The 25,469-nt window shown below is 42.4% G+C and overlaps 2 protein-coding genes across 4 annotated transcripts in view; both read left to right on the top strand.

The window, feature by feature from the left end:
* Positions 1-3,088: 3,088 nt before the first annotated feature.
* LOC120035023 (E3 ubiquitin-protein ligase XIAP-like) lies at positions 3,089-9,863 on the top strand. 2 transcript variants are annotated; one of them, XM_038981773.1, is made up of 8 exons: positions 3,089-3,271; positions 5,017-5,291; positions 5,387-5,942; positions 6,102-6,201; positions 6,289-6,367; positions 6,499-6,538; positions 8,165-8,347; positions 8,796-9,863. In XM_038981773.1, the coding sequence occupies exons 2-8, from the start codon at positions 5,052-5,054 to the stop codon at positions 8,987-8,989; spliced, it is 1,392 nt and encodes a 463-aa protein (XP_038837701.1). In that variant the 5' UTR covers positions 3,089-3,271; positions 5,017-5,051; the 3' UTR covers positions 8,990-9,863. The 2 variants fall into 2 exon arrangements, with proteins under 2 accessions (XP_038837701.1, XP_038837702.1); XM_038981774.1 differs by having other exon boundaries at positions 8,110-8,347; positions 8,796-8,911.
* Positions 9,864-15,720: 5,857 nt separating this feature from the next.
* The window catches only part of LOC120034667 (cohesin subunit SA-2-like), a 42,211-nt gene continuing 32,462 nt past the window's right edge, over positions 15,721-25,469 (top strand). Inside the window, exons 1-6 of one of the 2 annotated variants that reach the window (XM_038981263.1) lie at positions 15,721-15,880; positions 18,844-18,972; positions 19,058-19,136; positions 23,711-23,863; positions 24,820-24,993; positions 25,183-25,387. In XM_038981263.1, the coding sequence (XP_038837191.1) occupies positions 18,929-18,972; positions 19,058-19,136; positions 23,711-23,863; positions 24,820-24,993; positions 25,183-25,387 (655 nt within the window). In that variant the 5' untranslated portion in view covers positions 15,721-15,880; positions 18,844-18,928. Of the gene's footprint in view, positions 15,881-18,843; positions 18,973-19,057; positions 19,137-23,710; positions 23,864-24,819; positions 24,994-25,182; positions 25,388-25,469 lie in introns of those variants that run through there. The other variant, XM_038981264.1, reaches the window with a different exon arrangement.

The following is a 25,469-nucleotide window of genomic DNA, read 5'->3' as shown; positions in this document are numbered from 1 at the left end:
TGGGATATGGATGCCTGATGAAGACCTAAGGGTCGAAACGTTGTAAATAAATATCACCTGGGAGCATGAGAAGCAACCAGTGTGCAGCGTTTTCCTTTCTGTTTCCATGAGTTTGCCTACAACTCCAGCACCTGCTGAAAGTACCTGGATGTGCGGATGTTCTTCAGCTTTTGAGCTAACGTAGGCTAATGTGATTAGCATGAGGTTGTAAGTAACAAATAAATCCCAGGACATAGACGTATCTGATATGGGCAGAAAGCTTAATTTCTTGTTAATCTAACTGCACTGTCCAATTTACAGTAGCTATTACAGTGAAATAATACCATGCTATTGTTTGAGGAGAGTGCACAAGTATGAACTTGAAAATGTATTAATAAACCAATTAGGCACATTTGGGCAGTCTTGATACATTTTGAACAGAAATGCAATGGTTCATTGTATCAGTTTAAAACTTTGCACATACAGTACTGCCATCTAGTGGCCAAAATCTAAATTGCACCCGGGCTGGAATAATACATTATGGCCTTTCTCTTACATTTCAAAGATGGTACCAAAAAAAATAGTTTTTTTCTTTATATTATCTTTTACCAGATCTAATGTGTTATAATCTCCTACATTAATTTCAAATTTCCACAAACTTGTGAAACAAAGTGTTTCCTTTCAAATGGAATCAAGAAATGCATATCCTTGCTTCAGGTCCTGAGCTACAGGCAGTTAGATTTGGTATGTCATTTTAGACGAAAATTTAAAAAAGTTTCAGATCCTTAAGAGGTTTATATGCGGAAGACACATTTCAGTTGAAGGCATTCAGTTGTACAACTGACTAGGTATCAGTTTTCTGGCACACAGAGCTGCTGAGGTGTCACCCAGGTGGCTGATACACAGAGTGGAAGAGGAGAAGTCCAGTGGCTATAAGAGCAGTGCTTTCTTGGGCAGGAGCTTATTGGAGCTGAGTAACTGCACCTCAAATGTTCTACTGCTTGAGCTCCTGTTCCTCTTGTAGAATATTAGCTCAAACGTATTGTTGAGCTCCTGCACATAAACTGTAAACAGTACCGACACCCAAAATGAGTACCGGCACCTATTTCAGTCCAAGTCGAGCGCTGTATAAGAGTCAGGCTGGTTCCCAGACTTGCCCTCTACAAGATCATCAGCAAAATTACATTTTGGGTAGGAGGATGTTTGGATTAATGAACAACTCCAAATATGGAAATAAATGACAGCATCACATTTCCGATGTCACAAAGGCCTAATGTGTAAACTTCACAGAAAGTCTGGGGTGGTTTTAGAAAGAAGGATCTGTTCCGTTTCACCTCTAAAACCACGGAAATCCCCATATTCTTCCCATATCACTTTTGTTTTGCTCAGGGTTTACAAACTCTCTCTCTCGCTCTGTGTGTGTAGACTTGGGAGAAACAAATGGTGGATAATTGGTTTGAGCATATAAAATAATAAGCAGCCCTGGCCCTTTGGCCTCCCTTATTGAAAGTCAATGTATAGCCAAAGAGTATCTATTATATTGACAAGATGGTCGAGCTCTAACAATGGAAATACATGTCCTCAAACATGGAAGGGAGGCGAGGTGTGACCATTCTAGCCAATGAGAGGCCAAATAGGTGTGAACAACAGGCACAACTCCAATAATATATATATTTTTTTCTCTCCAAAGTTTCCCGAGATGCCACGTGCGTCCACTTATATCAGTGCAGTCATAACAACCTAGCCATTATGAAACGTATATTCTATCAAATAAGCCTCACCTAGCAAATTAGCAATTACATTACAAATTCGACACTCATTGATCTTCATACAAAAGTTCCTCACTTCGTGGCATTATTTTCTTGGACAGGTTTTGGTTGGAGTAAACCCTCTCGCTTCGCTTCTTCCTCTCTGGTATAGCCTACATCTCTGTCCATACATCCACTTTCATCAAAACAGCCTATTACTAATTACTAATTTCTCATTTATGTTTTTTTATTTTATTTTTTATTTCACCTTTATTTAACAAGGTAGGCCAGTTGAGAACAAGTTCTCATTTACAACTGCGACCTGGCCAAGATAAAGCAAAGCAGTGCGACAAAAACAACAACACAGAGTTACACATAAACAAACGTACAGTCAATAACACAAAAGAAAAATAGAAAAATCTATGTACAGTGTGCAAATGTAGAAGAGTAGGGAGGAAAGGCAATAAATAGGCCCTAGAGGCGAAAATAATTACAATTGAGCATTAATACTGGAATGATACATGTGCTGATGATGATGTGCAAGTAGAGATACTGGGGTGAAAAGAGAAAGAGGGTAAGTAATAATATGGGGATGAGGTAGTTGGGTGTGCTATTTACAGATTGGCTGTGTACAGGTATAGTGATCAGTAAGCTGCTCTGACAGCTGATGTTTAAAGTTAGAGAGGGAGATATAAGACTCCAGCTTCAGAGATTTTTGCAATTCGTTCCAGTTATTGGCAGCAGAGAACTGGAAGGAAAGGCGGCCAAAGGAAGTGTTGGCTTTGGGGATGACCAGTGCAATATACCTGCTGGAGCGCGTGCTACAGGTGGCTGATGCTATGGTGACCAGTGAGCTGAGATAAGGCGGGGCTTTACCTAGTAAAGACTTATAGATGACCTGGAGCCAGTGGGTATGTAGTGAGGGCCAGCCAACGAGAGCATACATGTCACAGTGGTGGGTTTCGACCCCAATGTAATGTAAATGCCGCGTTCAAGTAGTAGTCGGAACTAGGACTTGCCTACTCAGGGGTGTCAAACTCATTCCATGGAGGGCCGAGTGTCTGCAGGTTTTTCATTTCAATTAAGCCCTAGACAACCAAGTGTGGGGAGTTCCTTGCTAATTAGTGACTTTAATTCATCAATCAAATACAAGGGAGGAGTGAAACCCTGCAGACACTCTGTCCTCTGTGGAATAAGTTTGACAGTTAAGTTTGGTTGTAGTTAGCTCCGTTCAACCATTTAGCAAGTCAGAAATGTTAGAGTTTCCTAGTTCTGATTTGAACTTGAACGCAGCAAAACTACGCACGAATTCCCCCATACTTCCCCCCTTTTCGTCCTACGTCATAAACTATCTATTTCCACAATGGTGGTCAGGTGGGCTGCGCCTTTACTGGTGCGCAGAACAACACCAACGCTGAATTTACTTCCCCAAACCATTGTTAAATAGTCTGGTCAAAAAATATTGGCGATCTATCTTATTTGGAAAGGAGACAGGCAGCATCCAATACCTCAGAGGCACTAGGTGACATCCAAGCTTTTCCAAGGTATGTCTATTGGGTATGTCTTTGCATGCATTTTCAACTGTTACTGTTGACAGCTCGTCGGTCGTGCTACGTTACTGTCTATGGCGAAACAGCTCAATATCGACTGATCAAAGTGCATTATAGACATTTAACGTTGGCTTTGTTTTCGTTATTAGAGAACGTTGTTTTTGTTTTATTTAACTATGTCCTAAATATCATTGGAAGAGTGCGTAATCCCTGACAGCGCGCATCCATGCCCAGCAGAGCTCAACTGTCAGACAGGACAATCGGCAGCACATTGCGATCCGCGTCAATTTATATTTATGTTTGGCGCTTTTGTCTGACTATAGACACAAACAAGAGCCCGTGAACTTTCCAGATTTTACGTGGCTGGTCAATAGACCCCCCCATGTGTCCATCTGACTGTTGCGATTGAGTGGGAACAGTGAGTCGGAGTGGAGTTTGAAACAATGACACGGCGCTAGTGTGCGGAAAAGGTCATCCAGACCCCTTGGCATGCACTTTGCACACATATGATCAGCCTATTGCTGTCATTCAAGAGATTAAGGTTCAGCTCTGGTCAGTAACAGACGGGCCACACATATAAGTACTAAGCTGTAGTTATACAATCATTAAAAGCTAGCCAGTTCATAGTCAAGAATATGTTATGCTCAGGGCCCTGTTTATGATGATGGCATCCACATGATGCCTTTTGGAGCTGTCAGGGAGAGCATGGGATGAGTGGATACAGCAAATGTTCCTAGGACATCATCACATATTTACTCATCTGTTTTCACAACAATATGGCAAGTGGCAGGTTCATATTAGTGTGAGAGTGCTGCCTGCAAAACCATGACAACCTCCAGTCTAACTGCATTTTTAAGTCTGAAGCTTGCCTTGCTTGCTGCGATGGGGATGGCAGGTATACAAAAGATTAAAACCAGCATGACCAATATTGATTGGTTGATTGGTAGCATAGACAATAGCCAATTTCTATTCCATAGAAATTATCGTTTTATGTTTGGTAGCCTGGGTGCCTGTGTGTTGCTGCTTTAGCCAACGTATCTATCCTAACACAAGGCATGGCAACGATGTATGTAATTGATTGCATTACTGTTGATAGCAGGAACAGTGATGGGATTGGATCATATTTGATTGGTGAATACAGCCTGAGGTGAAATACCTGATTGTTCTAACTGACAACGGTTCCTGTTCCTCCCTGTTGGTGGGGATGGTGTGAAAGTAGCATAACGCCTAGCCTACAGTAGCCCAACATTGATACGGCTGGGTATTGATTGTGTTGCAACACACTATCCAAAGAGGCCTGATTGATTCACTTCACAAAGTAAGCGTTATGTAACTCCTTTCCTATGAAATGCTGAGCTTTGTTGATCATAGGAATGAATGGAAAACTGAGGCCAGTGCTCACTTAAAATAATAGTGTTCCTTACATTTGGCTGTGTGTGTCGTTGTGTGCTTGCTTTGTGTATTTGTGTGTGTTATGGTCTATGTATTCCTGTGGTGAGCAGGGCGGCCTGGTAGCGTGAGAACATATCCTAAAGCCTGTTCCTGCCTCCCCACCCCTCACATGTAACAGCCAACGCCTCCATGTGACCATAGCAATGTGCATATTGCCATCTAGTGGTACTCTATGAAATACAATGCTCTCTCTTGTCAAACTTATGCATTTACATGGTGTCTGTCCAGATTCCTGATAGCTTGTTCACTAGCGCCTCCGGAAATTACTTTATATATATTTTTTTCAGCTCATTCATCCTAGGCAGCCCAGCCCTGTGTCGTGATGTCAGGCCCCGGGAGAGACAGTGATATGGAGTCGGACCACGCAGTAGACTGGTCCATGATGGACATGCGGCTGGACTCGTTCCGGGGTTCCCTCCTGGCCCAGCAGGTGTCAGCGGAGAGGCTGGCCCGCGCTGGGTTTTACTTCACGGGACAGGCCGACAAGGTGCGCTGCTTCAGCTGCCACAAGACTGTAGAGAACTGGTGTGGAGGTGACGCACCCGTGGAGAGGCACGCGGAGGTGAGGATGAAAAGGGGATGACCATGATGTGCAAAACTTTATTTTATTATCTCAAGTTTCTGCCAAATTATCATTCTACTGTTGCAATGTTTCAGGTCTCCCCTACCTGTAAGTTCCTGAGCTGCACCCATCGATCCAGGGTTAACTCTCTTCAAGGTGCCATGCTGACCAATGAAACCTCCTACAACGAAGACGCTGAGGACATGGAGTTCCGCCTGAGGACGGGAGAGGTGGTAGACGATACCACCTACCCCATGGCCCCGCACATGGTCAGCGAAGACTCCCGGTTCAACACCTTCGGCCCGTGGCCCTCCACATCCCCGGTCCGACCTAGAGAGCTGGCCCAGGCGGGGCTCTTCTATTTGGGGGAGGGTGACCAGGTGCAGTGCTTCTGCTGTGGAAGGATGCTGAAGGGCTGGGAGGCTGGGGACACGGCATGGGGAGAGCACTCCAAACACTACCCCTACTGCTTCTTCATCCTGGGGCATGATGTGGGGAACCTCCCCTCTCAGGGGGGGAGGGAGGTGGAGGAGACCAGGCCACGTCCTCAGGTCCCCATGCAGAGCTTTGAGGAGAGGCTAGGCAGCTTTGCAGGAATCCAGCACCCTATTGACCACGAGAGGCTGGCCAGAGCAGGCTTCTACAACACAGGTGAGACCTGGGAGTGGGGTAGACTAGAGCTTTGGCTGTGAGAAAAGTAAATAACAAATACAATTCATGCTTACCATTACTTGCTACGGTAAAAGGGCCAGGGAGGAGTTGATATAGAAAGGACCGGGTATATATCCTAACGTGTGTGTGTTGGTGCAGGTGCACCAGACCATGTGGGGTGTTTCCGCTGTGGTGGAGGTCTGAAGGGCTGGCAGCAGGATGAGGATCCCTGGGAGGAGCACGCCAAACACTATCCTGGGTAAAAACACACACAAGTAGAAAGTAAACAACCATATGCATGCTTCTTCTCCCTGTCACTAACATTGCGAGTCATGTTTTAATCCAGGTGCAGTTTTCTACTGGCAGAGAAAGGACAGGAGTTCGTCAGCAGCGTTCAGCTACAAGGTCCTGACTGGAACAATGCTGTAAGTCTCCAAGACTTCATCCTCCTAACCCTGACCTCTAACCCCTAAACCTGTGGTCAAAGATATTAAACTGCACCCATCCTTGCATGACTCCTACCATATCAAATTCCTTCCTTCTATTGATTTCCCAGGCTTCAAGTCACCTAAATGGATGTTCAAGTCATGAGACAGGTAAAACCATTTTTTGATGTAACATAATTTTTTTTTGTAAAGTTGTTCCCCTTTCACTTTTTTTTATTCATCAGAGCTTTGGAACTTTAGCTAAAGGTATTGTTAGATTATATATACAGTACCTGTCAAAAGTTTGGACACACCTACTCATTCAAGGGTTTTTCTTCACTTTTACTATTTTATACATTGTAAAATAATAGTGAAGACATAAAAATTATGAAATAACACATATGGAATCATGTAGTAACCAAAAAAGTATTAAACAAATCAAAATATATTTGAGATTCTTGAAAGTAGCCACCCTTTGTGCAAAGCTGTCATCAAGACAATCTTGGCATTCTCTCAACCAGCTTCACCTGGAATGCTTTTCCAACAGTCTTGAAGGAGTTCCAACATATGCTGAGCACTTGTTGGCTGCTTTTCCTTCACTCTGCGGTCCAACTCATCTCAAACTATCTCAATTGGGTTGAGGTTGAGTGATTGGTCAAATAGCCCTTACACAGCCTGGAGGTGTGTTTTGGGTCATTTTCCTGTTGAAAAACAAATGATAATCCCACTAAGCGCAAAGATGAGATGGCGTATTGCTGCAGAATGCTGTGGTAGCCAGGCTGGTTAAGTGTGCCTTGAATTCTAAATTAATCACCAACAGTGTCACCAGCAAAGCACCATCACACGTCCTACTCTATGCGTCATGGTGGGAACCACACTTGCGGTCATCAGTTCACCTACTCTGCGTCTCACAAAGACACTAATGTCCATTGCTCATGTTTCTTGGCCAAAGCAAGTCTCTTCTTATTATTGGTGTCCTTTAGTAGTGGTTTCTTTGCAGCAATTTGACCATGAAGGCCTGATTTCATGCAGTCTCCTCTGAACAGTTGATGTCTGTTACTTGAACTCTAAAGCATTTATTTAGGCTGCAATTTCTGAGGCTGGTAACTCTAATGAGCATCCTCTGCAGCAGAGGTAACGTTGTGTCTTCCTTTCCTGTGGCGGTCCTCATGAGAGCCAGTTTCATCATAGCGCTTGATGGCTTTTGCGACTGCACTTGAATAAACCTTCAAAGTTCTTGATGTTCCAGATTGACTGACCTTCATATCTTAAAGTAATGATGGACTGTCATTTCTCTTTGCTTATTTGAGCTGTTCCTGCCATAATATGGACTTGGTCTTTTACCAAATAGGGCGATCTTCTGTATACCACCCCTACCTTGTCACAACACAACTGATATGCTCAAATGCATTAAGAAGGAAAGAAATTCCACAAATTAACTTAACAAGGCACATCTGTTAATTGAAATGCATTTCAGGTGACTACCTCATGAGAATGCCAAGAGTGTGCAAAGCTGTCAAGGCAAAGGGTGGCTTCTTTCAAGAATCTCAAATATAAAATATATTTTGATTTGTTTAACACTTTTTTGGGGGGTTACTACATGATTCCATATGTTATTTCATCGTTTTGATGTCTTCACTATTCTACAATGTAGAAAATAGCAAAAAATAAAGAAAACCCCTTGAATGAGTTGGTGTGTCGTAATGTTTGACTACTACTGTATATCTCTCTCTCTCTCACAGGGTGCTATTTCCAACACCTACTAGTACATGCTCAGTCTCCTCCTTCTCTCTACAGAGGTGCTGCAGTCAGCCAATGCCCAGAAGGCGGTGGAGATGGGTCTGGAGCCTGCCTTGGTAGAGAGGACTATACAGGAGAGGATACGCAGGGATGGGACAGGCTACTCCACCCTGGAAACTCTGCTGCAGGACTGCTTTAACAGAGACCCTGACAGTGACGCAAAGACAGCAGAGAACCATGGTGTGTGTCTCATAAGGGGGAAACTCTTAGCATTGCTTGCTAGTATCATTATATCAGGGCACTGTTCTATTAAAACTGGTATTAAGGTTTACAGTATAAGTCAAAAAGAATCCTGAATTTATTCCACAGGATTTTGCCATTTGACCTAGTTTATCCAGTAACAGTGCTATTCACACCGTAGGCCTACATGAGGCTTGGCTATAGAAGGAACATAAAAATAAATAATATTTAACCTTCATTTAGGCAAGTCAGTTAAGAACAAATTCTTATTTACAATTACAGCCTAGGAACAGTGCCTTGTTCAGGGGATTCGATCTAGCAACCTTTCGGTTAATGCTCTAACCACTAGGCTACCGGCCGCCCCCAAAACATAATCGAGCTGTGTTGGTCAGTATTCTAACTACTTCATTGTGCTCGGTTACCAACTGCTGTTTCTCCCCTATTTCAGACGAGGATCCCCTTGAGAAGCTACGGAAGCTGCAGAGGGAGAAACAGTGCAAAGTGTGTATGGACAGAGACATCTGCATCGTCTTCATTCCCTGTGGGCACCTGGTCGTCTGCAAGGAGTGTTCCGAGGCCCTTGACAAGTGTCCCATCTGCTGTAGAGCCATCACACAAAAGATCAAGACATACATCTCCTAACATGCAACCTGGTGTCAGGGATTGTTGTCTCAGAGTAGGAGTGCTGACCTAGGACCAGGTCCCGTCTCTTACTCATTATGTTTTAAAAGGCAAAAGTGATCCTAGATCAGCACCTAATATGAGATGCTTAAATAATGTGGGCCCAAGAGCATGAGACTCTTTTTAAATGGCAATGCTGCTTTACCTTCTCAATTATTTTATTAACACATGCTTTCCTACTACAAATGTACATAAAGATATATTATATTTGAGGAGGACCACTGTAAATATGAATAAGAGAATCATGAGAAGTGTGGGGATTTTGTTTTTCAATGATTGTTTTAAAGATGATGACAGACACTTCCTTGTTATGTGATGTAGTGTTCGCTCACTGATACAATACCCAAGAGGCAATGGGCCTAAATCTTCAAACCAAGTTGAGAAAGTAAGTTTGTGAGACTAGATGGAGTACAGCTAAGGACGGAAGGGACTTTACGTAGCAGGTTAGCAGAACTAACGAAGGTGAGTCAAACATGCAACTTTTTGTCCATGGCTGTACTCCATATACCCACAGTTCTGATACTTCCGCTGTACAGAACCATGATCTACCATTGCAGTTATCAACAGTGCCTTTTCAAACAGTTTCATTTACTTATTGTGTGTATATTTTCTTTATTCTGACTATTATGCCATTTCCATGTTTTTGTCATATTTCTCTTAATATTATGAAGTTGTTGACTGGGCTTTCCTTATTGGTTTGCAAATCATGCGTTTCTCGTTAGTTTGCAAAATACAGGTTTCTGAAATAGAAGTCCTAAGGGTTCCCAAACTTATGTTCCTTAGGCCAACAACTATTCATTATGTGTGCTCTGTGTGAATAAATGGATGAATTGTAGACTTGCATCAATTTCCATTATTTAGGTATAACGGCATAACTGATATATCCACTTCATCATTTGATTTAGTTGTGGTGATCACATCAAAATATTGTACCTCTTTAAATCATGTTATTCTGAAATTAATCTTTCCTTTGCACTTCAGTGCAACTCCTGTTTGACCAAAAGTGGAAAATAAATCATGTTTTTAAAAATATCTGTACTTTCATGTATGCTGCTAACATTAACACTACCTACGCTGCTATTACTAACACTAACATTAATGCTGCTAACACTACTAACACTGCTATTACTAACGCTAACACTAACGCTGCTATTACTAACGCTAACATTAATGCTGCTAACACTACTAACACTGCTATTACTAACGCTAACACTAACGCTGCTATTACTAACGCTAACATTAATGCTGCTAACACTACTAACACTGCTATTACTAACGCTAACACTAACGCTGCTATTACTAACGCTAACATTAATGCCGCTAACACTACTAACACTGCTATTACTAACGCTAACACTAACGCTGCTATTACTAACGCTAACATTAATGCTGCTAACACTACTAACACTGCTATTACTAACGCTAACACTAACGCTGCTATTACTAACGCTAACATTAATGCCGCTAACACTACTAACACTGCTATTACTAACGCTAACACTAACGCTGCTATTACTAACACTAACATTAATGCTGCTAACACTACTAACACTGCTATTACTAACGCTAACATTAATGCTGCTAACACTACTAACACTGCTATTACTAACGCTAACACTAACGCTGCTATTACTAACGCTAACATTAATGCTGCTAACACTACTAACACTGCTATTACTAACGCTAACACTAACGCTGCTATTACTAACACTAACATTAATGCTGCTAACACTACTATTACTAACGCTAACATTAATGCTGCTAACACTAACACTACTATTACTAACGCTACTAACACTACTATTACTAACGCTACTAACACTGCTATTACTAACACTACTAAAACTGCTATTACTAACGCTAACACTGCTATTACTAACACTACTAACACTGCTATTACTAACGCTAACATTAATGCTGCTAACACTAACACTACTATTACTAACGCTACTAACACTACTATTACTAACGCTAACATTAATGCTGCTAACACTACTAGCGCTGCTATTACTAACGCTAACATTAATGCTACTTACACTAACACTGCTATTACTAACACTACTATTACTAACACTGCTATTACTAACACTACTAACACTGCTATTACTAACACTACCTACGCTGCTATTACTAACACTACCTACGCTGCTATTACTAACACTACCTACGCTGCTATTACTAACACTACAAATATTACTAACGCTGCTATTACTAACACTACAAATATTACTAACGCTGCTATTACTAACACTACCTACGCTGCTATTACCCAATTTGTAAGTCGCTCTGGATAAGAGCGTCTGCTAAATGACTTAAATGTAAATGTAAATGTACTAACACTACAAATATTACTAACGCTGCTATTACTAACACTACCTACGCTGCTATTACTAACACTACAAATATTACTAACACTACTATTACTAACACTGCTATTACTAACACTACGTACACTGCTATTACTAACACTACCTACGCTGCTATTACTAACACTACCTACGGTGCTATTACTAACACTACCTACGGTGCTATTACTAACACTACCTACGCTGCTATTACTAACACTACCTACGCTGCTATTACTAACACTACAAATATTACTAACACTGCTATTACTAACACTACCTACGCTGCTATTACTAACACTACCTACGCTGCTATTACTAACACTACCTACGCTGCTATTACTAACACTACCTACGCTGCTATTACTAACACTACCTACGCTGCTATTACTAACACTACAAATATTACTAACGCTGCTATTACTAACACTACTAACATTAATGCTGCTAACACTACTATTACTAATGCTGCTAACATTACTAACGCTGCTAACACTGCTAACACTACTAACACTACTAACGCTACTAACACTGCTAACATTACTAACGTGTTAAAATAGGTCTCTGCCATTTCTTACACCAGTGTTTCCCAACTCTAGTTCTCGATTACCCCCAACAGTACACATTTTTATTGTAACCCTGGACAAGCACACCTGATTCAATTTATCATCAAGCCCTCAATGAGTTGAATGAGGTGTGTTTGTCAAAAACTACAACGAAACTGTGTACTGTTGGGTGTACTCAAGGACCAGGGTTGGGAAACACTGTTTTACACTATATGTGTCTTCAGAATCTGAAACAGTTCTAATTAAAGAGAAAAGAAAGGAAGGACAGACGAGGAAGATTATTCCTCCCACAATGGGATAATCTCAATTGGATTCCTTGATTCCAGATGTCCTCCCCTCTGACCTTCTCCTCCAATGGATTTTGAGGAGGTGAGAAGAGAGGACATGGGGAGTCAAGGAAATGCAATTGAGATTCACTTAGTATTGAGATGCGGCCACACCATTGACTGCAGGGCCAAAGATAGTACAGTATGAAGATAGGCAGAAACTGCTTCTCCAATAGAAATCCGTATGTATAGGCGATGTCATGGCGACATTGGTAAACTAAACTCATGCACAAAAACCCGTCATCGGGTCTAACGTTCGTCTCTCACCGAACTGCGTAAGTGCAGGCCGTCAAATCAAAGGCATTCCTTCGATTTAACGTACTTTTTTTTAACGAACATTAAAACGTGTCAGTTTGTCAATTTCACGAGGTAGGAGTAATAATATGTTCCTCTACTCAAGACATTGACTCAAACCTAGGTTGTGTCTTTAGATTTCGAGAAAATGAACAACTAAGGAAGAATTGTTCACTTCTCTCATTGACTTCTCAAACCAAGGGCGCCACTTTGGTTTTAGAAGTGGAGGGGACATAAGCTGGTGTGGGTTCTGAGGGTCCTCCCCCAGAATTTTTTTGGGGGCATCTAAAGTTTATTTCCTGAATTTTTACACAATCCAATATGCCGTCTCTATGTAGAACAAAAAGTAAGCAAAAATCAAGCTAGGTAAGAGCTCATTATTAAATATGTTTAAGTGATTAATAAGACTAAACTAGATCAAAGATAATTCAATAACAAATGTTGTGTTGCACCTTTAACCAATAGCCTAAAAAATGAACAATTCTTGAAAAAATACAGACTTTTGATTGTCTTTATTAAGACATCCTCTATATCAAATTTCGGCCAGACCGACCAGCCAGCCCGAGCTGCCTGCACGCCCAACCCCCCACCAGTCTAGTCAATAACTCAACTCTGTCCCAACACAATTTCCTTCCCAGTTCACACCTTTAATTGTTTTAATTCCCAAGGAAATGGTTTAGAAACAAAAAACAAACAAAAAAACACACATACACCTCAAATATACATTAACACACAGAAACAGAAAATCCTCCATATAATTAATCTCATAGGACTAATAGTACTGTAGAGGTCTTTTTACTTGCACACAATTTATCCGGGTCACCCCGTCTTGTCCCTAGGGGTCCACCACCCTGCAGCTCCCCAACCCAACACACCCCACTCAGCTTTAGGATCTTAGTGAAACATTCATTATTGAGCTTAGGTCAGTGTGTATGTGTTGCGCTCATTCACCGAGTTGTAAAAGCAAGCAGAGCAGAAACTGGCTACTCATTAGTTTACTGATTTAGCTGTCAATGTAACTGCTGTTTAACTTAACATACATTTTTTAAACTATTGTTTATTTGAAGTGCTGAGCTAGTATTGTAACTGACATGTAATGTTAGCTAATGTTTCATTCCCTCTTAACTGAGGTGAATATATAAGCTACACTAGCTAGTAGCTACCACAGCCAGGTCAGCTTTAGCCTCTAGTTATCTGTCAGATAGCGATATGAGGTGGCGATTATTACTGTTGCTGTTAGCTGTTGTTTGTATAGAAATGTTTTGTAGCCTTCGTTTTGTTCCGTTTCAGAAGTAAATTAACTTGGCTAGCTTTCTCCAGTTGGTGTACTGTTAGAGAGAGAGCTGGCCAAAAGTTGGCTAACTTTAGCTATTATTTTTGCCTCAGAGAGAGAGCTGGCCAAAAGTTGGCTAACTTTAGCTATTATTTTTGCCTCAATCACACTAGACCTGAATCAAACGATGAAACCAGATGGCCAAATGATTGAAGACTGATATTCTGACGTTCTTTTCATTGCAGCGTGAGTTTTATTAGTCAGTATGGCAATGTTATTGATCTGTCAGTTTCCCTAGCTAATTCCCTACTTTTCACACTGGCACAGTAATACACAGCTCTAACATAACAGGCTTCACTGTCATGGTGCACAGTAGAGGTCTACGCAGAACCGATTTCTTCATCCTGCTCCCACCACACCCGCTGGCTTTCGGTCTGACTCCTACCAGCTACTGCAAGAACTGGTCCCAAAAACAACCTAGTCCCGCAATATAACTTTTTACATGCTGTCTAGACCAGGCACAAAGATGCATCCGTGTCCGCCATCGTGCGCATGTTGATTTTGTACATCCACACCAAACGCGATCCAGACACGCAGGTTGAAATATCAAAACAAACTCTGTCCCAACTATATTAATTTAGGGACAGGTCTAAACAAATTAAACATTCATGGACATTTAGCTAGCTAGCCTGCTGTTGCTAGCTAATTTGTCCTGGGATATAAACATTGGGTTGTTATTTTACCTGAAAGGCACAAGGTAATTTTTTTCTGGATCTTTTTAGAATTTGGACCCATTTTGAGTCACACAAAATAGTGTGTTCTCTACTGAGACATTTAATCCACAGATAAAAGGGGAATCTAATAGTTTCTAGTAAAATCTCCTTCAGTAGTTGTAGTAGTAGCAAAGATTTTTATAACTAAACCAAGATAGACCACAGCCCGTTGTTTTAAATGGGAACAAATTAGTCATAGTGGGCAGAACAAGCAAGGAGGTGGGCAGAGCCAAGCACAAGCTAGCGAGATCCTATTGGTGCGTTCTAGCATACATTTGCATATTTCAGTTAGGGAACGCCTACTCTGTGAAGTGTGTGTGTGCAATAACTCAATTCTCCTTTGCACGCCTCCTAAACAACCTAAAACCAACTCTCCTGTGCTGGTCCAGCCAGCCTTCCAGAAGTTTTGCCTTCATGTGGCCGATGTGAAATGGCTAGCTAGTTAGCGGTGGAGCGCGCTAATAGTGTTTCAATCGGTGACGTCACTCACTCTGAGCCCTAGAAGTAGTTGTTCCCCGCGGCTTTTGTGGCGCGATGGGTAACGATGCTTCGTGAGTGACTGTGGTTGATGTGTGCAGAGGGTCCCTGGTTTTAGCCCAGGTTGGGGCGAGGAGAGGGACGGAAGCTATGCTGTTACATTCACACAGCCTGTCTGCCAACTCTGTGGTGTCTGTGCGTCCTAAATACAGCCTGCTGACCACTCCAAACAGCCTACCTGACCGCTCGGAGGCGTCCGCATGGTCCTAAAGTACACCATTGCCGTCCTTTGTATCACTGCTCTTATCACAATGATAAAACTGGGGAGGGGGGCAAAAAGGCAATTTCAGAATGTGGTGGGGACATGACCCCTGTTTCAAACCCCAAACCCTGGCCTGGTCGGTTTGGTCTTTGCAAGCGTATCCGGAAGTCTTGCGATGTTGCGCCTTTAGGTTTAGAAACTCAGCAGTAGGGCCATCCAACCCCCATCTGTCACGTACTTGCTGGCAGCTGCACAGCTTGTAAATAACCGCTAGATGTCAGATCACTTACGGTCACGGGGAATCGGAAGTATTTCATCTGGCCGCTAGGGGGCAGCTGTGCACCAAGAGTTTTCCTTCCCCCTCATCGTCGAAACAACAAACCCTACTACGGAGCAAGTGGCGGGGTGAGAGCGTCCAAAACCGCCTCTGACCGCCAGTTTCAAACTCATTTGCGGAAATCGTGGTAATATCCATACAAGAACAGACAACGACTCAACAAAGTAGTGTCTCGTTTGGAAATAAATTGAATAACGGGGTAAGTTATAAAATGGCGGAGTGGAATCTCGAAGTTAGTTGGTTTGTAGCAATTTTGTTGGTAGCTAGCTTCTCATGCTAGCTAGCTAACATAGGCTAGAAGTGCGGAGGCTGCTAGCTACGGAAAGTCGTAAGCTAGCCGCTGGCGCTGTAAGCTACTTTTTTGTCTAGTTTATCGTGAATCTGTGTTACGCATACCCGAAAGTAGACTCAGTTCACTGAAACATATCTAGCAAGTTAGCTAAGCTAATATATAACAAAGTGTTTGTTTACATCCAATAAATGTTGTTCTGTTGAGGAGTTAACGTTAGGTAGGTAACGTATCGGAACTCCCGAGGCAAGATGGAGGACGTAGGGACGCGGTGTTTTTATGTAACTAAATGGATGTATTGTTGCTCCACAACAAGTGTGTTGTATAAACAAGCTAATTTAGATATTTACATGAACTTTGAGTGCCACGCCGTATTAGCTAGCTAGCTAAATATCAACTGTTTTATTGATAATATGGCTGGCTATCCGAACTCCGTTCGATTGCAGGCAACGGGCTAGGATAGCTAATGTTAACATGGCTAATTAGCTAACTAGCCAGGAAACTAGCTAGCTAACATAACAAGATGGAGAATGGTAGCTAAGCTGCAGCTATGCTAAGCTAACGTTAGTTAGCTACCCAGTCAAAATTGAGATTTTCGAGTGTTTTTGCCCTGTTTGAACTGTAACTAGTTAGTTTACAGAAAAGTGGGTACTACCGTTACTTGAAGGATACAATTTTAACTCTTGGTTTAACGTTAGCCATAGATGGCAAGTTGTTATTTTCATGTACGTAAAGGGTGACGTTCTGATGACAGCTGATGATGTTAAGCTAGCTAGCTTCGTTAGCTGGCTAGCTCTTTGGCAAGCCAGTCCGGGCAACCTCTCGACATAATACCGGTGTCAATTCTGGACAGTGGCCGTCACTGAGCAAGCCCAAGAGAGCGGCTGTCATACTACCTAGCCAACGGTAGCTAGCCTTGTTCAGGATGCTCTCCGTCGGTTATTTCGACGACGTTAGCTATCGCTAATATAGTTTTAACGTGCTTTGTGTTGCCCAGGCACCCGGGTTTGGCGCCACTTTTTCAGTCCCCATCTTCGAAGTCTTCCTCTCTAGTCAACCAGCCAGAGCGAATACTGTCTCGCGAGTGTCTCCGCTTGTGTAATAAGAAACACAGGATGTTGCTAGCTGATGCTGTTTTATTGCTTGGCAATACAGTTGTAGCTGTATTGTACAATACACTGCTAGCATGTGTAGCTGTATTTGACCCAATTTCAAACACATTATGTATGAATTTAGCTTGCAAGAATGGCTTTGGGCAATTAGATAACATGAAATAAGTCTAATGTCCATTGGAATTGTCGAATGTGTATTGGAAGTCACGTGTTCTAATTCAAGACCATGGGATAAAGTACTTAGCTATCTGGCATTTTAAAGTTGAGTTTGAATCCATCCATTTCCCATTCCTTACATCTCACTGGTTGATGAGGGTAAAGATGCCCCACAGATGCCCCACTCCCCCCCCCAAAAAGCTTTTTACAATTTGCAAAAAAGCATAAACCGGTTACTTACAGATACGAGCAATTTTATTGTACAGTCAAATGCAATTGATTCCTCGTTGGTCGTTACAATTAATTTTCTGATTGACACCTCCTACTGTAATCCTTAGTACAGTATAGTACAGTATGTCCACGATCGCAATTAAGACACACCCAGGATAGGCTGCTAGGCTCATTTTGGCCTCCTGTAGCCCAAAACCTGTCCTGACGACATGCTAGTATTAACAATATTGTTGATTCATTTTTATATATAAAAATGAAAACTATTAAATAATATTTGTTTTTAATGTCGTAATTTGGTTGAGTATCCCACTCTCCTCCCTGCTGTTTGCTTTGTAATATATCCACTAGTGTTAATACTTTGTTCTGATTGGTTAGGATCTCTAACGGAGGATGAAGTGAACTCTCCTTTATATGGTCATGGGGGGACGTTCCAATGTCCAGCCCTGGGGTGATGTTTCCTGTAAACCAAGGAGCGAGATAGCCAATCAGCTCACAACTGAGCATGACAGTAGGGATAGAGCCCGCCCCCTGTTACCATGTGAAAGCAGTATTTTTTTTTTTTTTTTGTCTGTGAAGAACCACTGGCTGATACTGAGGCCTGTTCACGGGATGCAATGTGTATGTTGTAGAAGTTCAGCAGCAGGTTATCATACAACTCCTCTCAAATCAAATTGTATTAGTCACATGCACTGAATATAACAGGTGAAATGCTTACTTACGGGCCCCTAACCAACAATGCAGTTTAAAAAAAAATAAGGATAAGAGTAAGAGATAAAAGCAACAAGTAATTAAAGAGCAACCGTAAAATAACAATATCGAGACTATATACAGGGGGGTACTGACACAGAGTCAATGTGCGGGGGCACCGGTTAGTTGAGGTAGTATGTACATGTAGGTAGAGATAATAAAGTGACTATGCATAGATGATGACAACAGAGAGTAGCAGTGGTGTAAAGAAATGAGGTGGTGGGGGGCGATCGCTGCAAATAGTCTGGGTAGCCATTTCACTAGATGTTCAGGAGTCTTATGGCCTGGGGGTAGAAGCTGTTTAGAAGCCTCTTGGACCTAGATTTGGCGCTGCGGTAGCTTGCCGTGCGATAGCAGAGAGAACAGTCTATGACTAGGGTGGCTGGAGTCTTCAACAATTTTTAGGGCCTTCCTCTCTCTGACACCGCCTGGTATAGAGGTCCTGGATGGCAAGAAGCTTGGTCCTAGTGATGTACTGGGCCGTTCGCACTACCCTCTGTAGTGCCTTGCGGTTGGAAGCCGAGCAGTTGCCATACCAGGCAGTGATGCAACCAGTCAGGATGCTGTCTTCTCTGAATGTAACTCCAATACCCATGCATTCTCTTCCCCTTCTGTTTTCTCCTCCAGGTCCTATGCTACCGTTCCACTGCCTTGTGGACACTGAGGATCTGAGGTCTGTTCTTATTTGAGTTGGGTCAGACATGATAGAGAAATGATAGCAGCACCAGAGTTACCGTCAGAGTTCCACTATCCTCAGTAAGTGGCTACTTCCATGGTGTGTGTGTGTGTGTGTCAACCGGCATGCAACAAACTGTTTCTAATGTGTGTGTGTTTTTGCCAGGGATTCGGACACCCGTTTCTCCTCAGACACAGACTTCTCTGAGGCTCCTGATGTCAGTATCAACCCAACCAAAGGAAAGGTACGACCAGGCCTCGTCTTCCTCAAGCTCTACACCACAGCATATTATAACCTCTTCCCCAAGCTATATACTACATATTATAAACTGGGTGGTTTGAGCCCTGAATGCTGATTGGCTGACCGTGTACCACGGGTATGACAAAACATTTATTTTTACTGCTCTAATTATGTTGGTAACCAGTTTATAATAGCAATAAGGCACCTCCGGGGGTTTGTGTTACATTGCCAATATACCACGGCTAAGAGTAACCTTACTCAAGGTTACATAATATTAGAGCCTCTTCCTCACGCTATACCCCACAACATAATATTAGAACCTCTTCCTCACGCTATACCCCACAACATAATATTAGAACCTCTTCCTCCCGCTATACCCCACAACATAATATTAGAACCTCTTCCTCACGCTATACACCACAACATAATATTAGAACCTCTTCCTCACGCTATACACCACAACATAATATTAGAACCTCTTCCTCACGCTATACCCCACAACATAATATTAGAACCTCTTCCTCACGCTATACCCCACAACATAATATTAGAACCTCTTCCTCACGCTATACCCCACAACATAATATTAGAACCTCTTCCTCCCGCTATACCCCACAACATAATATTAGAACCTCTTCCTCACGCTATACACCACAACATAATATTAGAACCTCTTCCTCACGCTATACACCACAACATAATATTAGAACCTCTTCCTCACGCTATACCCCACAACATAATATTAGAACCTCTTCCTCACGCTATACCCCACAACATAATATTAGAACCTCTTCCTCACACTATACCCCACAACATAATATTAGAACCTCTTCCTCACGCTATACCCCACAACATAATATTAGAACCTCTTCCTCACGCTATACCCCACAACATAATATTAGAACCTCTTCCTCACGCTATACCCCACAACATAATATTAGAACCTCTTCCTCGCGCTATACCCCACAACATAATATTAGAACCTCTTCCTCGCGCTATACCCCACAACATAATATTAGAACCTCTTCCTCGCGCTATACCCCACAACATAATATTAGAACCTCTTCCTCGCGCTATACCCCACAACATAATATTAGAACCTCTTCCTCGCGCTATACCCCACAACATAATATTAGAACCTCTTCCTCGCGCTATACCCCACAACATAATATTAGAACCTCTTCCTCGCGCTATACCCCACAACATAATATTAGAACCTCTTCCTCGCGCTATACCCCACAACATAATATTAGAACCTCTTCCTCGCGCTATACCCCACAACATAATATTAGAACCTCTTCCTCACGCTATACCCCACAACATAATATTAGAACCTCTTCCTCACGCTATACCCCACAACATAATATTAGAACCTCTTCCTCACGCTATACCCCACAACATAATATTAGAACCTCTTCCTCACGCTATACCCCACAACATAATATTAGAACCTCTTCCTCACGCTATACCCCACAACATAATATTAGAACCTCTTCCTCACGCTATACCCCACAACATAATATTAGAACCTCTTCCTCACGCTATACCCCACAACATAATATTAGAACCTCTTCCTCACGCTATACCCCACAACATAATATTAGAACCTCTTCCTCACGCTATACCCCACAACATAATATTAGAACCTCTTCCTCACGCTATACCCCACAACATAATATTAGAACCTCTTCCTCACGCTATACCCCACAACATAATATTAGAACCTCTTCCTCACGCTATACCCCACAACATAATATTAGAACCTCTTCCTCACGCTATACCCCACAACATAATATTAGAACCTCTTCCTCACGCTATACCCCACAACATAATATTAGAACCTCTTCCTCACGCTATACCCCACAACATAATATTAGAACCTCTTCCTCACGCTATACCCCACAACATAATATTAGAACCTCTTCCTCACGCTATACCCCACAACATAATATTAGAACCTCTTCCTCACGCTATACCCCACAACATAATATTAGAACCTCTTCCTCACGCTATACCCCACAACATAATATTAGAACCTCTTCCTCACGCTATACCCCACAACATAATATTAGAACCTCTTCCTCACGCTATACCCCACAACATAATATTAGAACCTCTTCCTCACGCTATACCCCACAACATAATATTAGAACCTCTTCCTCACGCTATACCCCACAACATAATATTAGAACCTCTTCCTCACGCTATACCCCACAACATAATATTAGAACCTCTTCCTCACGCTATACCCCACAACATAATATTAGAACCTCTTCCTCACGCTATACCCCACAACATAATATTAGAACCTCTTCCTCACGCTATACCCCACAACATAATATTAGAACCTCTTCCTCACGCTATACCCACAACATAATATTAGAACCTCTTCCTCACGCTATACCCCACAACATAATATTAGAACCTCTTCCTCACGCTATACCCCACAACATAATATTAGAACCTCTTCCTCACGCTATACCCCACAACATAATATTAGAACCTCTTCCTCACGCTATACCCCACAACATAATATTAGAACCTCTTCCTCACGCTATACCCCACAACATAATATTAGAACCTCTTCCTCACGCTATACCCCACAACATAATATTAGAACCTCTTCCTCACGCTATACCCCACAACATAATATTAGAACCTCTTCCTCACGCTATACCCCACAACATAATATTAGAACCTCTTCCTCACGCTATACCCCACAACATAATATTAGAACCTCTTCCTCACGCTATACCCCACAACATAATATTAGAACCTCTTCCTCACGCTATACCCCACAACATAATATTAGAACCTCTTCCTCACGCTATACCCCACAACATAATATTAGAACCTCTTCCTCACGCTATACCCCACAACATAATATTAGAACCTCTTCCTCACGCTATACCCCACAACATAATATTAGAACCTCTTCCTCACGCTATACCCCACAACATAATATTAGAACCTCTTCCTCACGCTATACCCCACAACATAATATTAGAACCTCTTCCTCACGCTATACCCCACAACATAATATTAGAACCTCTTCCTCACGCTATACCCCACAACATAATATTAGAACCTCTTCCTCACGCTATACCCCACAACATAATATTAGAACCTCTTCCTCACGCTATACCCCACAACATAATATTAGAACCTCTTCCTCACGCTATACCCCACAACATAATATTAGAACCTCTTCCTCACGCTATACCCCACAACATAATATTAGAACCTCTTCCTCACGCTATACCCCACAACATAATATTAGAACCTCTTCCTCACGCTATACCCCACAACATAATATTAGAACCTCTTCCTCACGCTATACCCCACAACATAATATTAGAACCTCTTCCTCACGCTATACCCCACAACATAATATTAGAACCTCTTCCTCACGCTATACCCCACAACATAATATTAGAACCTCTTCCTCACGCTATACCCCACAACATAATATTAGAACCTCTTCCTCACGCTATACCCCACAACATAATATTAGAACCTCTTCCTCACGCTATACCCCACAACATAATATTAGAACCTCTTCCTCACGCTATACCCCACAACATAATATTAGAACCTCTTCCTCACGCTATACCCCACAACATAATATTAGAACCTCTTCCTCACGCTATACCCCACAACATAATATTAGAACCTCTTCCTCACGCTATACCCCTCAACATAATATTAGAACCTCTTCCTCACGCTATACCCCTCAACATAATATTAGAACCTCTTCCTCACGCTATACCCCACAACATAATATTAGAACCTCTTCCTCACGCTATACCCCACAACATAATATTAGAACCTCTTCCTCACGCTATACCCCACAACATAATATTAGAACCTCTTCCTCACGCTATTCATAGGTTGCACCTCTGTCTTGGTTATGCCATTGTTATGAATGTTCACAAGATGTCCTCTATCGGCGGTGTTTTAAAGTGGTGATAAGCCCAGTCGTTCTGGATGGAGACTAACTACTGTTTAGTCTAAGTTACACTGTAGTGCCTGGAAATACCATGACATTGGTAAAGTAGTTAAATATTTAGTAGGAAACTACTTTTCCAGCATTATCATGTTGTCAAATTTACTTTAAAGAGATGGCAATGTTGTTATTAGCTAGCAAAGTTTGTCAGAAATAGCTAACAATGCTAAAGTTAGCGAGCTCAAATCCGATGGCCTCCCCTCAATGTTAGCTAGTTATACTGCATCTAAAGTCAATCTGGTGACGTCAAAAGATTTTCCTACTAATTATTTGACCCCCCCCTTGGAATGTCATTGTATTTCCAAGCCAATGTAATGCATTTTTTTATTTAATCTTCATCAGCGCTCTTTGATGATGCATTAAGTAGAATGCTCAATCGGGCATCAGTCCAAAACGAACGTCCAAAACAATATTGTGACATAACATGCAACCCATCAATACACACCACGTAATATTCACTTCATCCTCAAGCTACTGTATACACAACACATAATATTAGTAAGTATTATGCTGTTTACACTTTTATTGACTTTTCTCAACTCTCTTTCTCTCCACCACTCCCTCCATCCCAGGGGGGGAAAAAGGGGAAGAAGGCGGCAGGAGAGAAGGGTAAAGGGGGGAAGGGAGTGGGGGGTGCAGGGAGGATGAACGGCCACTACCAGGAGAATGGCATGGAGAACCTGATGCTGTTCGAGGTTGTCAAGATGGGCAAAAGCGCCATGCAGGTGTGTGTGTGTGTATACGCTGCTTGACCAAAAGTATGTGGACAGCTGCTCGTCAAACATCTCATTCCAAAATCTTAGGCATTAATATGGAGTTGGTCCCCCCTTTGCTGCTATAACAGCCTCCACTCTTCTGGGAAGGCTTTCCACTAGATGTTGGAACATTGCGGGGGACTTGCTTCCATTCAGCCACAAGCATTAGTGAGGTCGGGCACTGACACTGGGCGATTAGGGCTGGCTCGCAATTTGTTGTTCCCATGGCAGCGAGCTTACACCACTCCAGCTGACGCTTGGCATTGCGCATGGTGATCTTAGGCTTGTGTGCGGCCGCTCGGCCATGGAAACCCATTTCATGAATCTCTCGACGAACAGTTCTTGTGCTGACGTTGCTTCCAGAGGCAGTTTGGAACTCGGTGGTGAGTCTTGCAACCAAGGACAGGTGATTTTTACACGCTTCAGCACTTGGCGATCGCGTTCAGTGAGCTTGTGTGGCCTACCACTTCGCAACGTTGTTGGTCCTAGACATTTCCACTTCACAACAACAGTTGACCAGAGCAGCTCTAGCAGGGCAGAAATTTGACGCACTGACTTGTTGGAAAGGTGGCATCCTATGACGGTGCCACATTGAAAGTCACTTCTTTTTTTTCTCCTCTATTTCTTCCAATGTTAAATTTATTTAATTTTTTATACACCTGTCAGCAACTGGTGTGGCTGAAATAGCCGAATCCACTCATTTGAAGGGGTGTTCACATACTTTTGTATATATAGTGTGTGAAACACATAGTGTATCTGGGAGCCTACACACAGAAGTGGCTTGGGCCTTTAACAGGCCAATAGTTTATTTGATTATCAACAGTTCTTGATTATTGACCAGAACAGCTTTATTAGAGTTGAAACACAGTGACTGTATGTTAGTTGTACTTATTGTCTAACTCTGCTGCTGTTTGTCCTGGCTCCAGTCTGTGGTGGATGACTGGATTGAGGCGTATAAAACCGACAGGGACATGGCTCTGCTAGACCTGATCAACTTCTTCATCCAGTGTTCTGGCTGTAAAGGAGTGGTCAGTGGAGAGATGTTCCGAAACATGCAGAACTCTGAGATCATCAGGAGGATGACAGAGGAGTTTGACGAGGTAGGTTTTGTGTGTGAGTGTGTGAGACGTGGTAGGTGCATCACTCTGGGTTAAAGTTTAGTCGGTCACCTGAAATGTACCAGTTGATTGGTTCAGTTTTACATGTCATTGCCCTTTGAGTTGCATGCAATAGTGAAGCCATAACTCCCATAAACATTCTCTCTCCACCCTCCTCCTACCCCTCTATAGGACAGCGGAGACTATCCTCTGACCATGGCGGGTCCACTGTGGAAGAAGTTTAAGGGTAGTTTCTGTGAGTTCATTGCTGTCTTGGTGAGACAGTGTCAGTACAGCATCATCTATGATGAGTACCTCATGGACACGGTCATATCGCTCCTCACCGGACTGTCGGACTCACAGGTCCGAGCCTTTAGGCACACCAGCACACTGGCAGGTAATAGAGTGGGTGAGGCGAGGGCATATGTCTGTCTGTGTTAGTCGGTTATTTCTGTCTTCCCTGGGCACATGGGTACGCT

The sequence above is a fragment of the Salvelinus namaycush genome, chromosome 42, assembly GCF_016432855.1.
Source record: "Salvelinus namaycush isolate Seneca chromosome 42, SaNama_1.0, whole genome shotgun sequence".
Lineage (NCBI taxonomy): Eukaryota > Metazoa > Chordata > Actinopteri > Salmoniformes > Salmonidae > Salvelinus > Salvelinus namaycush.
The sequence above is the reverse complement of the archived record's forward strand: the minus strand, read 5'-3'. Positions and strand labels throughout refer to the sequence as shown.

Excerpts from the sequence above, each read along its gene's own strand:
- LOC120035023 (XM_038981773.1), top strand. The coding sequence starts at position 5,052 with ATGTCAGGCCCCGGGAGAGACAGTGATATGGAGTCGGACCACGCAGTA. Across the intron at positions 6,368-6,498 it reads GTCCTGACTGGAACAATGCT|GCTTCAAGTCACCTAAATGG; the intron begins GTAAGTCTCCAA and ends TTGATTTCCCAG. Across the intron at positions 6,539-8,164 it reads ATGTTCAAGTCATGAGACAG|AGGTGCTGCAGTCAGCCAAT; the intron begins GTAAAACCATTT and ends TTCTCTCTACAG.